We start from the raw sequence: 15,359 nt of genomic DNA on the forward strand, positions 1-15,359 counted from the left end.
TTGATACATCTAATGGCTGCAAGATGTTTCGTTTAATTAGAAGATGAATCTATTAGTCAATGTAAGTCAATGTAGTCTATTAGTCATTTAATCCCAAAACAATTGTGAATATAAAGAAATTACAACAAAAGGCGATAAAAAGACAATGTCACAAAAGGGATTTTTTTTCTTCTGACAGGCAATACAGAAATCAACATAAAATGAATTACCGTAATATGGGAGAGAGGAAATAGTAGCTCTTAGAAAATAAAACAGGCAAATGTGTATTTTTTTATGAAACATTACATAAAGCATTACTTAGTACGAAATTACAGTAATTTTTTCATGTAATTTGACATTATGTAATCACCTATATGTGTATACCTGTATGACTCATACATGGCGACTGTTTATTACTGTTCTGTAAATAGTGTGGTATATATCACAGCCCAAGTATAAAGCCATGTTATCATAATAAAGTGACATTGGATAAGTGTCTGGATAAGAGACTACCCCAGAAACCATATCATAACTCATTAACATCGAAGCACGAAGGTTACCTTATTGACAATAAACTCTGTAGGACGCTTCCAGGAATGCACTTTCAAAGATGGAGGCAGTGAGATTTTCCCCTCAGGATCTTCAAAAAATGGCTGCAGACAACAGCAAACAGTAGTGAATATGATGTGTATATAAAAAAAACACAATGAACAAAGAATCAACCTGATGGCAGTTGTAAAGTGAATTTGAGGCAATTTATATTTGTTTCCAATAAACTGTACAGTATGTCTTGTTGATGGCAAATTCAATTATGGTATACTCCAACACTTACAGCATTGTGACTCTTGCTCGTCCTTCCATCTTCAGCTCCTTTACTCGAGTCCCATTTCTCCTTGTTGACTTCTGCATCGTTCCACTCGGGCCAAATGGGAAACCTGCGTCTCCATACATCTACGAGGCTCTCAGAGGAAGTGGCAACGAGGGATGCTGCTCTGAAATGAGGACACACAGCTCTTCATGTCGTTTGTCTTGGCTTCCCTTTTGTCAATATTTAGCAGCAGAATTAGCCAGCTCAGTACCAGAGATTCAATCTCGAGTAAATCCACCACATGTTCACCCTTTCCTCGTGGAAGTATAAACTCAGACTGCCGAGCTGCTTTCTTCATATTGATCGCAGACTGTGTATTTAGACATGTGCCACTATGGGATGAAACGTTCTTCATGCCCCTCCTGGTTCTTACGACAACATATTGAAGGATAACGTTGTAGTCACTGTGCCTTTTTATTACGCAACACAATGAAACCAGCCACAGTTTGAGGATGACGTTGTCACTATTAGCACGCGTGCTGAATGCTAAAGTTAACCGCTAACTAGCTAACCTAACTTAGTGTATTTGATGAGCGTTAACGGCATTAACCAAACTCACTCTGTGTGTCGGTCGGATAAAGAGATTTTACTTGAGGAGGACTCCTTTCTCTTGGGTAGTGCCTTGGACATTGCTCTAAGATCAAGTGAGCCAAGAACACAGCCGGAGGCGCGTTTGTTTGTTTGCTGGCGTCCTTGCTCTTAAAAGTTGACTCGTTGCTAAGCAACGTCGCTTTAACGTGGGCGAGGTCTGGAGCCATTGCGTCACTCGTTCCTCTCCAATTGTAATTACAGTCTACGTTTACACGAGTTACAGAGTAACGAAACGTAATACATTAAACATCTGGCCCTGTTGTCCTATAGAATAGATAAACTGACAGAATAAGAGATTGCAAAATATAGCCTACAAATGTGCTTCAGAGTGAAGTCCTATAGCTTTCTGGAATCATCTTGATAAAAGCATAATAGTCAAAGCATCACAAAGGCTGCATTTTCCTGAAGGACATGGTATTCGATTGCATTGCACTGCCTAAAGTCTGTCATGGCTCACACTGAATTGTGCTCATACCGCGCAATTGTAGCACCACATGAAAGGAAATATAGATTCCAATATGGACACAAGTTTCTCAACGTCCTCTCCCTCACCACCTGTTCAGGTGCTCCAGCTGGCAGCCGATGATGGAGCAGCCCTAACAGACCACACCTAATAGACATAATAAATACACACTCGGGATGAAAAAGCAATTCATTATAATGTTGTCACATGTCCAATTTTGTCTGAATTTCATGCTAAAATTATTGAACGACGACTGTATTGCAAGTCCATTCTCTAATCTAGCACTGTAGGCCTATAGAAAACACGAGTGATGAGTTTCCCCACCATGTGATTCTACTCAGGAATCCATGTGAGATAGTCATCAGACACTGTGGTCTCTCACCACGAGATTATCTCCTGTAGAATCTGTTATGGAGGTCTTATTACATTCATTGGCCTAAGACAAGTATTGGCCATTTATCGGTGCTTTTCATCAGGTTGATAAATGTTTATATATGTTACCACTTGCTCATTACCTTCGCATTGAAAATGCGGAAGGTTATGTTTTGATCACCGTGTATTTATTTATTTATTTGTATGCGTGTTACTCGCATAACTAAAAAAGTATTAAACCGAATCGCATGAAATTTGGTGGGATGATTGGTTATTATCCGGGGACCATTTGATTAGATTTTGTGATCGATCGGGTCAAAGTCATGAAAAGGTCAAAATCTTCTTTTTACCATATTTACCATCAATTTCTATCCAATTGACATGCAACTAATGCCAAAATGTTCATAATTCAATGCCCAATCTTGTGATATGCGAAGGTATGCGCTCTACCGAGTGCCCGTTCTAGTTCTTCAAAAGCAGTGATGTCTACTGTCACAGTGTTCTGCAGTTCTGTGGCATGGAAATGCCAGAGCACTGCTGTCTTGTATCTCAGTCCCAACAACCTGTACCAAGCATTGCTAATAATTTAAGAAATGTGTTCAGAGGAGTATAATCCCTGCTCATATGGCTTGATCCAAGAAGTCTATGTGCTGGTAAGAAAATACCAGTTCCTACATATTTCCGCTGGCCACATTATAATGAACAAACACACACAAACACATTTCAACAGAGACAGCAACAATCTGTTAAAATGTTTATTCTATTTTGGTCTCATATATTCAATGTATTTTCTCATGTAAACTTGATCTCAGCTCAATGTTTAAAAAGAAAAATCCTTCATATTTAATTTTAACACTAATGTACAGGAGAGTGTAGTCCTGTGTCTGATTTTATATCTCACCAATTTCACAACGCATGATCCAACACAATAAAACCTGTGAAGCAGATTTACATTTTCATTCGTGTGTCTCATATGGTATCATTACGAGAATGTTTGAGTGAATAACAAAGTGTTCCCCTCTTAACATAAACTGTATTATGGCACATAACGTCAGAGAAAATATGACAGACAAGAATTCATGACAACCATTTGATACGATAACACTTTCAGAAGGCTTAACTGCAAAGCCTGTGTGCTTATGTTTTACACAGTAGTCTACAGAACAGCTGGAAACACAAACATGTGTGTGCGGTAAAAGAATGATTTTCAAATAATGTCCATCCATGTGATTAGAAGAACTATTTCAACACTGAGCAATAAAGTGTCTCGTTTCACAGATAAACGCTGAAAGACAAGCATACAGAGCGAGGATAGACCAACCAGACAGAAAATAAGAGACTACAAGTTGTTTTTAAGCTTGTGTTTCGTCATTTTCTGTTTAGTTTTCACCCCTCCTCGGGGGTGGTATGGTCCAGGGCTGCAGAGGCCGTCGGGTTAACTGGAGGAGCAGCAGGGTTCAATCGTGGTGGGCTGGATTATGGTTGATGGAGGAATACACAATCATGGAAATATGCACTGAGAGAAGAAACATGAAGGAAGATGCTGCGGTTTAGAGATGTGGGACAAAGAAGGAAACAGCTTTATGGAGGCAGCAATATTATTTGTGACAACTTCAAGATAAAATAGGGCTTAGAGAACTACTATGAAACACTTGGATGTGCGGGTTCGAACGGCCATCGGTGCAGAGAGGAGAAGATTCTGGAGCTTTGAAGAACCAAGAATTAACATTCCTCAGAGACGCTTCAGTAGAAGACTGAGAGCCACAGGCTGGGTGCTCAGGGACCCCGCCAAAGGGAGGCGGATGGCTAATTTAAATGGGTCGAGTGTCAACAGCAGCCTGACTTTCTCTCAGCCACAGTCTCCTGGTCCAGTGTGATCTGGTCGCCATTGCTCTCCTCATACGGCATCAACCCTCTGTCGTTCGCCAAGATACTCTCGACCAGAAAACGCGCTGCCTCGTCCACGTTGATATTGTCCTAGGAAAAGGTCACAACAGAGTGGTAATAAGACTTAACTTTTTTTTAATACTATTTTTAACATCGAAAGAACAACGACTAATATGGTTTTTTTTCCGATTTAGAAGGGTACATTTACACCTTCGTGACCATTTCCTTGCTTCAGCTTGCCAGAGTACAGCGGAGGAATCACAGGCCTTTTAGCATCTTTTCTGAATGGCTTTGCAAGTCTACTCAACCCATTTAAAATGAGAGCCTGTTAAAGCAACAGCTGGGAGACAGACGGTGGCCAGAGACCTGAGGCCAGCGGAGACGAGGTAAAAACGCTTTTGTCCTTCACGCGGTCGTCCCATGGGTCGAAGAGGCAATGATTATTAATGGCCTTGCTTTGGACTCTATAGTAACAAAGAGGCTTAGGGCACCTTGGGTAAAGGGGTATAATATACGTTTTAAATGCTCGCAAAAAAATATTATTGGAGTTGCAAATGGCTTGGATGTGCATTTGAAGACAATAACGTGATTATGGGAACTGTCAACGTCACCAGATGAACACCCCAATACGAGAGCCTAAGTTGTGAGTACATCGTAGCAAAGGCTGATGAGGACCACAGAAAATGAAATGTGTTGCAACATTTGACAAACTGACCTTCCTCAGCCACAAAACTGAGATGAAAACAATCCATATCTCAGCATGACTTTTGAGTTATTCTTTTGTGTGACATTAAGGAATGTGTTGCGTCACTTTGAACTGAAAGAAAGTTTAGTACTCACTGACACTTTGATGTCGGTTGAGTTTATAACTAGCGTGACAGGCACTCAAAACCACAACACTTCATTGCACAGAAAGGAGGAGGCCAGGAAGGCTTTGCACTCATCACATGCATGCACACAGACACACACACACACACACACACACGTGACATAGCTGCAGGGCCTCAGGATATTTGGAATGAGTTAACGAAGTTTACTCCTGCTGCCAAAACCCATCACAGCATTCCTCAACATGGAAGTAAGAAAGAATGCGTCGGTTTAAAATGCAGGAGTTTGCAGGCGTCTTTTGGCTCATTAATTTCTTCTCGGAAAGGTCGAGGATGAATTAGAAAAAGACACAAACGCGAAGGCAAACGAGGGACGGGAAACACGCGAGGAAGCTTTTCTCCCGAGTCTCACGGTGAAGAGGGCGAACGTTTGACTTTTGTGATTCGAGCGCTCGTCAGACACAACATCTCACAAAGGAAGTGACGCGTCACTGAGCGTGAGGTGGCACAGCCTTTTGTTTGAGTCAGCCTTCGTGCTCCCACACAGTAACCTGCTGACAAGTTGTATTTTATCGCATTGAGAGTATGCACTTCATCAGACACGCCTCACAGAACAGACTAAGAGCTGTGGAAACAAAGTCAGTAGGTTTAGAGTGTCATTTCTGGTACTTTCACACACATTTCAAAAGGGAAATATTGTACTGTTTACTTAATAACATTTGTTTCACGGCTATTGTAACTACTAGGTACTCACTTTTCAGATGTAGATATGTTCTACAAAATCTAGGAATCATTTAAAAAATGTGATGTATTTTTTACACATCAAACTACCCAACTGTGACCCTCTCAGTCAATGTCCTGCGATATCGTACCACATCAGCCGGCCAATGAACCACACTGGTTGGAAAGATAATTGTCCATCGCTGTTGTGCATGAATGACAAAGACAGCAGGAGAAAAAATTGCTGGTCTAAAAATGTCACACATTTTAAACTGTAGCATTGATACAATGTAAAAAAAGAAAGAAAACAATGTCTAGTCTAAATGTGATTCTGATCAGTCATCTAAAAATTGCCAGTATAAACTCTGTAGGTCAAGTGAGGGCCCAAGTGCTTAACCCAAAAAATTGCTTCATGTAACCATTTCACAATGATCACAGCAAAATCAGTGTGATTACACCAGTCCAAAAGGGGCCTGGAGGGTTTCCTGTCATGTGAAGTGAACAAGTCATTCACTAAAATAGAGAAATGGGCTGCAATTCTATTACTACAGGGGCTCCTCTTATTCTGACTCAACTGTGTGGGCATTTCAAAGCTCTCATCACATCTGATTTGCCTCAAACTTAAGTCACGTTGAGTAAAATTAGATTTGAAGACATTACTAGTCATGTTCGGACCGTGGCTCGGTGTGCAAGATAATTCAGCCGGAATTCGTGAGCTTTAACTCTGGTAATTTCATGCTGGTGAATTTATAGCAACCACAAATAAAACACGAAAACACATCGGAGAGAATATCAATCTAGAGCTTCTCCGTCCAATGTATCGATCGCTCACCTTAGCCGAGGTTTCAAACCAGCCTAGAAAGCCAGTCTCTTTGCAGAAATTGTCCATGAGGGCCGTGTTGTTGGAGCTCTCTTTCTTCTGGTCGCATTTATTGGCGAGCAGCACTGAGGGGATGGGGTTGCCGTTAGCCAGCGTCACCTTGCTGTCCAGGTCATGCTTCCATTTAGACACCGCCTCAAGCGTGGAGCTCCTCGTCACATCGAACACCACGAACGCCCCCACGGCCTCCTTGTAGTACACTCGCGTCATGTTCCCGAATCGTTCCTGACCTGAGTGAAAAGGAGGAGATATTAGTGAAATACTTGCAATTTTTTTTTTCAAAGCAGCTACAAGCTAAATGACATCAGAGACATGTTAACCCAGAAGATCTCATCAGCTTAATTGCCTCGAACAACATTCTATTTCCCCACCCGATGACTCCCTGATCTACACGACTACGACAGTAATCATTAGCCTCTCTGGAAACACAACACCAGCTCATGGTTCAAGGCACTCTGCACTAAGAATGGATTTGCTGTCTATAAAAAATATGTAGATAATTTGATCATTTACGCAATTGCTAACATATTCTTTCAATAGCTAAGGCCTGCATTATGCCAATATTGTCTGTACAGGTGAGAGGGACCCAAAAATCTATTATACACGGTGAAATATGAACCTCTCGTGAACTTTAAAAAAAATGTTTTTAACAGCAATTACCAGCAAACTTCTAGTCTCCTGGATCCAAGAGCCACAGCCCTAATTGATGCATACTCGCCTTCTATGATTTCCATGATCATGTCTTACTCCATTTTGTCACAACTCTGAGAGCTTAACAATTTTCCTCGTCTAAAAAAATCCGACCTACTTTTCCTAATTTGCCATCGGCCTAATCTGCACAGAGAAAGGCAGAAGTAATCTGCCATAATAATAAGTATTTTCTCTGCAGTCATTCTCTGAGAAAATCGGAGATGATATTTCACAAAAGACAAAGAGAGGAGAATCACCAGCAAGGATATGTGGTGTCACTATCAATCTGAGACGGTCTCTTCTGGACCACTTTTTATGGACCATATCAGTTTTATACTTTTCAAAAAAATCTACTGATTTTATTCACATCCCACCAACTATTTAAAAAGATAAATTTCAGGTATTATACATTTTGATTTTTGTATTGAAAATGCATGGAATGGCATTTTTAGATGACATCACATTACTGGAAATGACTACACACTATGGGTTTGATAACTACTAAACTCATAAAAATTCTCATCCTCATTTCCATACATTAAAAGTTATGTGAGGTTATGAAAGTCTTGTTGTATTACCAATGCCTCTTATCTGGCCTCTCTTATATAACCGAAAGAAGAAGTGAATACAAGCATGCACAGGCTATAACTTTGATCATAATCTGTGACCAAGATAGTCTTGGTTGTAAATGCAAAAGCAAAATATGTTCATGCCCAATGCTAATAATGCTCATGGTTAAAATGATATGACCCTCATGACAGTCAGACAGAGCTCTGACTGTCATGAGGGTCATGGTTGGTTTTACTCTTTTTTGATGACACAAGAGATCTTGCGAAAGGTTTGAGCTTTTGTGTGCCATCATCAAGATTCAGATTCTCAAAAAAACCTAAGTCTCTTTGAGTTTTCCGATCTGAACACACACACACACACACACTTTAGCAGCATCCAAAAACATTTAGAATTCAGATTTAGTTGTCGTCTAAAATGTGTCAGATTTCTTTTCCGTTTAACTTAAAGTTAGATTCCTTCTCTGAAAATCCGGTTTCTTAACGACTAGCATTTTACAGATTTAGCACGTATTCATGGTACACTGCTCCAACATAAGAAACGTAATCGTCGAGAGTATTAAGCAGTTTGAACCACTCGAGCCGAGTTGGAGTTAGAAAATGAACCAAGAACACTGTTGAGGAACAGTGAGCACAGCTTCTGCCGGGGTACTTTTACTTTACTGTGGGTTCTTACCCAACCACTGGAATGGCGTGGCGCACTGTGGGTGCGAGCGAGAGAGTGAATACACTGTGGGGCCTACAGGCCTCACGGTAATTGCTCATAATTGAGAGTCTAATTTTAGCGGAAACAACCCCAGGTGAATTCACCAGAGACGCGACACAGTGGGATAAGGAGCCGATAGGCGGAAAAAAGTCTTTAATTTCCAGGCCCCATAGAACTCCTACATCCAGCAGAGTGAAGGCAAAGGCAGAATATAGAAAGAAATAATGGCTTATTCATTTTCAGGGCACATGTCGTTATCTTTTTCTTCTATTGCAAAGTCTGACTCAGCCTTAATGTTTAGCCAGAATGGAGAGACTGAAGATTCACCAGTAAAAGAATAGTCGATAATGGTTTATGTGAGCAGACCTGTTGCTGCGTACCGACTTTCATGGCATCCATAAACTGCTGATAAACACACGGACAGACAGCTTTGTTTGCCTTCTCACCTTGGAATCAGAAGCATTTATTTGGTGGGTGGCTTTAGCTCAGTGGGGTAAGAGGGCCGTCCTGCAACCGCAAGGTTGTGGGCTCGATCCCCGCTCTCCCCATTAGTTGCAAGTCGAAGTGTCCTTGAGCAAGGCACTGAACCCCCAGTTGCTTCCCGGGCGCTTCACCGCAGCCCACTGCTCCTTAATAACTAAGGATGGGTTAAATGCAGATAACTAATTTCCCCTTGGGGATTAATAAAAGTGTATATTATTATTGCCAAGTATGTTGGACATACATGGAATTCATCTTGGCGGGTGGAGTATAACATTGGACAATAAAACACAGTGCAAGAAATAAGAATATGTTCAATGGACTAGGAACTGTTTAAAATTAAGTCCAGATTTGGCCAGCAAACATGGATTTGCCTTTTGAAGCTCATCATGTACACACGTCCTCAGTCTTTTTTATTTCATTAAAAAAAGGAGGTAATGAATTTGAGAACTAGGAGCCGAATACAACTCGTCATCGTCTACATTTACCACTTCACTTGATTTTCTGGCACGAACGGCCCTTATAGCTGGGTCGATGTGCGAGCAGCGAGAGCATCCAGTCAGGGGACTCAACCTCTCTCCTCCTGGGGGAGAAGTGGCTGGATGGAAACGTCTCGCAGATTATAGCGATCGATACCAACGATGTGATTGCAGTTGCACACGGGCACACACACACACACACCTACACACCCGACTGCTACACGGTTTAATTAGTTCTTTGGGGTATTGGTAAAAGGTGCTGGGTTTCCACGCAGAAGTCATATAAAATGACAGCAAATCCCATGATGGCTGACCTTTAAAGTGTCACAAGAAAGTCCTGATAATCATTCGGCTGCATTTACTACATTTCCTGTTCAATATTCTGCACTACGCCCCAGTGCCTAGTGAAACAAAAGCCCTCTTTGTTGGATGGCATTAGTGTGTATCAGGTTGGTGCCGGTGATATTCTAAATTGTTTTAATTGACAATAAAAAATGATAATCACATTCCTAAATCCTCCCATTTAAGTAGCTGGAACCAGCAACGCAAACGTGGAAATTCAATGAAGCAATCTACATTTAATAAAGAAAAAAAAGTGTTAATGAACATCATATGCTGCTAACCCAATTAGCAGAAAACACCGAAAGGGAATGAGCCGTGTGAACAATGGAGTATTTACTCACTGAATGCCACAGAGGAGCATGAGACTGCAGAGAGATCAAAGAATGGTGCTGTTGCCTCAAACGCTCAACATGCTTGCAAACTAAAAGAGAAGTATACATCTGAATCTGCCCGTAAAGAAAGACAGTGAGTTATTGTGGAATTCCAAAGTCTTTAAATGTGGATAATTCACATCAATCCACCAAAACTGATGACCACAAATACGGTTGGGTACAACCGTGAAATCTTCATAAATCTGCGGCTATACAGAACTAAATGATGAAAAAGAATCTGTTTAGTCACAGCCACTGTATCATCTCGGTTTGTGTGGGAGAAACAGTTACAAGTCTCATCATTACCCCTAGCCGTGGTAACCCCAGTTTCTTCCACAGTCGTACATATTGCCATCCTGTGGGTGGGTTACCATAGAAACTGTCCAAGCCAGACACGGCAGTAGCAACAGCAGCAGTCTCCATCTGTTCGGGGGCAACTGGCTTTGAAACTTCCCCACACGCCCTCCCAACAACTAAAATAAAGACAACACAGGCTCCAGTCATTAAGGTAGTATTCAGCACAAGCTGGAAAGGAGAGACTGAACAACACATGACCGGCACGTTCAAATTCCTCCGAGGAGCATGTGACAACTTCCAGCAGCTTACAGCGGCTTTGAGCACCGAACAGTCTGCATCGAGGGAAAATTCCCAACTTTAAGGGGTATGATGATGTGACCCTCGTTTCCCCTTCAACCGAAAGGGTTAGAGGGGGCTGATCAACGTAAAGCTTTGCAGGAATTAGGCTCAAAATATGAACAGTGGAAACCGCTTCTATGGATCAAAAAGTTTGGGACAGAATCATTCCTACACTAACGCGGTTTAAATAAATTGCTTATAGTGATATTAAGTAGTCCCAATGTCAGTCAATAAGTAAGTAAATAGCCAATCTGTCCATTTCATTGCTGCTTATCCATCCAAAAAAAACATACTTTAGAATATTAGATGGTAATCTCTCTGCATAAGAAATAAAGACAATTCAAAAAAATGTTGGTCCACTTATTGTAATCAATGTGTCCCACACAGACATGATCTCTTGAAGACGTTTCCACTGTCTTTGTATCGTAATTATTAAATAGAAACCCATTTTTTAACTATTAATTAAAACGGTAAATGCATCCAGTATTTCACACATAAAGAAAAAAAGACTAAATAAATAAGACAGAAGGTGATGAATCGTGGATCAGGCAGCACTTGAGTGAGAATCAAAGGGTTTTGTTCCTGCAAGTGGCAGGGGTCAACGTAAAATAGTTTTATTCTGACATTACAGCCGGTCAGCGCTGTGACGGAAACCACTTCATACATCCTGGTAACGTGCGACCTCCTGCTCCAACGGTTGGTGCGACAAGGTGAAGGCTGCTTTACACCATGGTGGTAATCATCCTGTCCAATGGCACTGACGAATCCAGGAGAGACTAGCAATTTCGGGTGAAAAGGGGTGGCAGAGCTTCAAACTTCACATGGTGACTTCCATGGTGCAACCGTCTCGTCGGAGCCTCTGATTACCATCATTCCTCCCAGACTGTAATCATTAGTGCGGTTGGTAAAAGTCAACGCATTTCAGAAGTTGCTCGTAGAGTTGCCACGAGGATAACTCTTCCTCCTTTTCGGCACGATTAAATGGCTTAATGGCTGGTCTTAATGACTTGCCAAACATACTTCAAGCTTTAACTCCTTCACTCCCACGTTTCGTTACTTATTTTATCCGAGAAGCGTCCTCAGGCCAGACCTTGGTCTAGGTGTGAATTAAATAGTTTATCGAACCTCAAACTTTCTTTCTGGTCACAGTGTGCGTGTGTGTGTGTGTGCTCATCTAATATGAGCAAGCGTGTTCCCTTTGTCTCCATCATATCAGTCTATGTGTGTGTGTGTGTGTGTCAGTGTTTTATTTACCCTCGCAGATCCTCTAACGGAGTGCTGTCTGGCTGTGACAGGCAGACGGCCTTCCCTGGCACTCGGTCACAGATGCCCCTGCACACTGAGCTTGTGTTGCCAGGGCCCAAGTGACAGCGGGGAAATGTCGCCCACACCGCCAATCAGTCTGGAACGACACCTCCCAACACACACACACATCAAACTGTCCACCCCCTTCCTATCACCGCTGTAAGCCATGTAATAAATATAAAAACAGCGGTACTCTGACCGACTGTCCTGATCTGTCTCGGCATATGAGGCTCGTTTGATTGAGGGAGAGGATGGACCTGCGCAAACACGGTGACGTTCGAACGGATCAACGCAATATATCTAGAGGCCGGGCTGTGGCTGTCGTTCAACAGGATACAAAAATAAAAGAAAGGATATGTCGAAATTTTCCGAGTCGGTCTCAGCGCAATACTTGCATGCCCTCGTGTACATACAAGTATGGGCATGCGAGTTTTATGAAAATGCAGACTTGAAAATACATGAACATATCTTGTATAGATAATGGATACAACCCACAGCAGCTGAATCAGACATACAATACTCTGGCAATTATATATGTTAGGAAGAAAGAAGCCATCACTGCCACTTCATCCCAGGACAATATGAGCAGCATGTACTATAAAACAGTCTTCACTCTCTGCGGTGCATGTGATAAAGAATTTGCACATGGTGCCTTTCAACCATTTTGAACATTTTAGAAAAACTTGTTTATCCAAGCATCTCCAGCTCTGGGCATGTGCATCAACTCTGGAAAACCCATGACTTGGAGTCAGGTACAGTAGAGGATTACTGGTCAATCTTTTGTTGGCTATGGGATCAATCAACATGAGGCTGTGGTATCCTTCAACTGGAAGAGAAAACGGACCATAAGTAGAAAAAAAAGTAAAAGCAAAAGTCTTACACCTGATTCAGACCATGACACAGACTTGCCATTAGAACTATGAACGAACTATGAAAGGAGACAAAATAATTACATTATAAGAATTATTTGATAGCCAGAACATTTTGATTATCAATTACCTATTATTTATTGTTTTCAAGTAGTTAGTAGTAGTAGTAGTTAGTTCCAGGTTCTCAAATGTGAATATTTGCTTATTTTCTTCCAATACTTGGGGTTTTGGACTCTAGGTCAGACAAAACAAGGAAATTAAATATGTCGACGTCCGTTTTGGGATGATCACTTTTTACTATTGTCTGGCATTTAATAGACCTGCAAACAATGAATAAATTTAAGCCATAATTTGCGGATTATTCAATAATGACAAATTATTTACAAACAATTCTTCAACTACACCCCTCCCAAATAAATATAAAATAAATATATGAGCCCTGAAGCAATGTGATCTCATTCCACCAAACATTAAATCCACTGTAAATCTGCCTTATGAGTTAGTTTATATGTCCAGGCAATTTCACAAGCCTAATGCAAGATGTATTTTTGTCTCTGAAGATATTCAAGATCCATCATGAAGACGGAGAGTCTAAAGGGACATCACAGACACCCTTTAGCTCCCCACCACCCCAGATTCCTACTAACTGGACTGCACAAAGCGGGAGTCCTTCAGCTTGGTCGACATTTAAAAGCCAGTCGTTGTTTGCTGGTTTGTCTTCCTCTTCCCAGCATGCAGTTCTCAGACTCCTCTGTTCGCGGTGTGATATTGTTTTGTGTGTAGGAGATGAACAAACAGGGAGAGTGTGAAGTAGAAACTTGTGTGTGCACTGCTCTGACTTCTCCGTGCTTGTTCAAGCTGCTCAGGTTGCTGTGTGGAGCCAAGTGAAGAAGCTCTGATGAAGAATCTATTTGAGATGAAATCCTCTCATCAAAGCACCGGGGTCACACATGGGACAATGACGCGTTTAGAACATCACCGTGACTTTGCAACGAGGCACACATTACGTCACTTAGTGCGGCTATAAACGCATGTAATAATCCCGGGAGAAAATAATACAAGAGAATATTGTTGTGGTGAGTTTCATGGAGGGGGGCGGCGCTCAGTCGGTATACAACGTGACCTACATTCCACTCACAATTATAGGCCGACGTGATCAACGGGTCTTTTTACGCTGGAAATCCCTGCCGCGCTTCTTCTTTGAAGTTCGTGGGACATTTTAAATGTTGCGTCTCGAGGAGGCCGTGATTAAAAACGCGTCGTCTCATCATGAAACATCTCTAAATGTCTTCTGTGAAAGTGAGACTTTATTTTCCCCTGCGCGTGAGTTTGAGCGCGCACACGTTGACAGCTGCGACTACCTGATGCGCATGCGTCGCGCACTTGCTCCTTACCTGCGATATCCCACAGCTGTAACCGGACCAGCGTCTTGCTGTCCCAGTTGATCACCTTCAGGGCGAAGTCGACTCCAATGGTCGCCCGGTAGTGCTGCGAGAACAGCTGGTGCACGTAGCGTTTGATGATGCTGGTTTTCCCGACGCCTAATTCCCCGATGACCAGAACTTTGAACAAGTACTCCTTGCACTCGAACACCGAGCCCCCGGCCATGATGTGCGACTCTGACGCGGACACAACTTGTCTCGAAACTTTGGACAACTTCTGCTTTCTCGCTCATGTATGTTACCCCGCGAGGAGCTGCAGCGGGACTAGGGCTGGCCAGAGGGCTGAGGGCCAGATGCAACAGAAATTTGTGTCTCCCTCCCCTTATTATTATCCTCCTCCTCCTCCTCCTCCTCCTGCTGCGGCTCAGCAACCACCTGATAAGTCACAGGACCCGGAAATGTAACAGACTCAAGCTTTTCCTCGCGCCGCTGTGTTTACTAACCTTTCCACGGTGTTGTGCACTTTACCGTCGAGACACCGGGACTTTTGTTTGTGTGATTTTTTTGTAATTGAAGTGTGTGTTCTTTGATAAAAGACATGTTAAAGCTATTCTCTTAAATCTTTGCTATGAGTAATTATATTTTCTTGAGAGAAAAAGTCCCAAAAAATCATGCAAATATTTTATGTGCTGGAGGGTTCAAGTTTCCACACTCACACACACGTGTAAGAGTAATATTGGCTTAAACTAATTATGTTCCTAAATCATGCTCATATGCCGACATCTTAGGATGAGCTCAGAAAAACGTTTTCTCTTCAGCTGAATATGAAAACAGATATTTCGTGTCAACCGCTCACAGCGAAGCTCAAACATGTAAGTGAAGTAAATGATCAGAAAAACACATGTTTGAGTAGCCTACTGGTGAACTTTATAATTTAGCTTGAGAT

The 15,359-nt window shown here is 41.9% G+C and overlaps 2 protein-coding genes across 4 annotated transcripts in view; both read right to left on the bottom strand.

The window, feature by feature from the left end:
* adgb (androglobin) overlaps positions 1-1,480 on the bottom strand; it is a 39,239-nt gene extending 37,759 nt beyond the window's left edge. For all 3 annotated transcript variants that reach the window (XM_056428701.1, XM_056428702.1, XM_056428703.1), the window contains exons 1-3: positions 1,407-1,480; positions 812-971; positions 540-632 (exon numbers count right to left, since the gene is read on the bottom strand). In XM_056428701.1, the coding sequence (XP_056284676.1) occupies positions 540-632; positions 812-971; positions 1,407-1,477 (324 nt within the window). In that variant the 5' untranslated portion in view covers positions 1,478-1,480. The remainder of the gene's footprint in view (positions 1-539; positions 633-811; positions 972-1,406) is intronic.
* Positions 1,481-3,014: 1,534 nt separating this feature from the next.
* Positions 3,015-14,767, bottom strand: rab32a (RAB32a, member RAS oncogene family). The gene is made up of 3 exons (XM_056428250.1): positions 14,426-14,767; positions 6,540-6,817; positions 3,015-4,250 (listed from the first exon to the last, which is right to left on the bottom strand). Exons 1-3 carry the CDS (start codon positions 14,637-14,639, stop codon positions 4,101-4,103), a joined length of 642 nt encoding a protein of 213 aa, XP_056284225.1. The 5' UTR covers positions 14,640-14,767; the 3' UTR covers positions 3,015-4,100.
* Between the last annotated feature and the right edge of the window lie 592 nt (positions 14,768-15,359).

The sequence above is a fragment of the Pseudoliparis swirei genome, chromosome 12 (genome assembly GCF_029220125.1).
Source record: "Pseudoliparis swirei isolate HS2019 ecotype Mariana Trench chromosome 12, NWPU_hadal_v1, whole genome shotgun sequence".
Taxonomy (NCBI): domain Eukaryota; kingdom Metazoa; phylum Chordata; class Actinopteri; order Perciformes; family Liparidae; genus Pseudoliparis; species Pseudoliparis swirei.

Bases quoted from the DNA above. Each gene is read 5' to 3' on its own strand.
- rab32a (XM_056428250.1), bottom strand. From the start codon at position 14,639: ATGGCCGGGGGCTCGGTGTTCGAGTGCAAGGAGTACTTGTTCAAAGTT. The intron at 6,818-14,425 runs GTAAGGAGCAAG...CTTTTCACTCAG, and splicing joins ACAGCTGTGGGATATCGCAG to GTCAGGAACGATTCGGGAAC. The intron at 4,251-6,539 runs GTGAGCGATCGA...ACCTTTTCCTAG, and splicing joins GGTTTGAAACCTCGGCTAAG to GACAATATCAACGTGGACGA.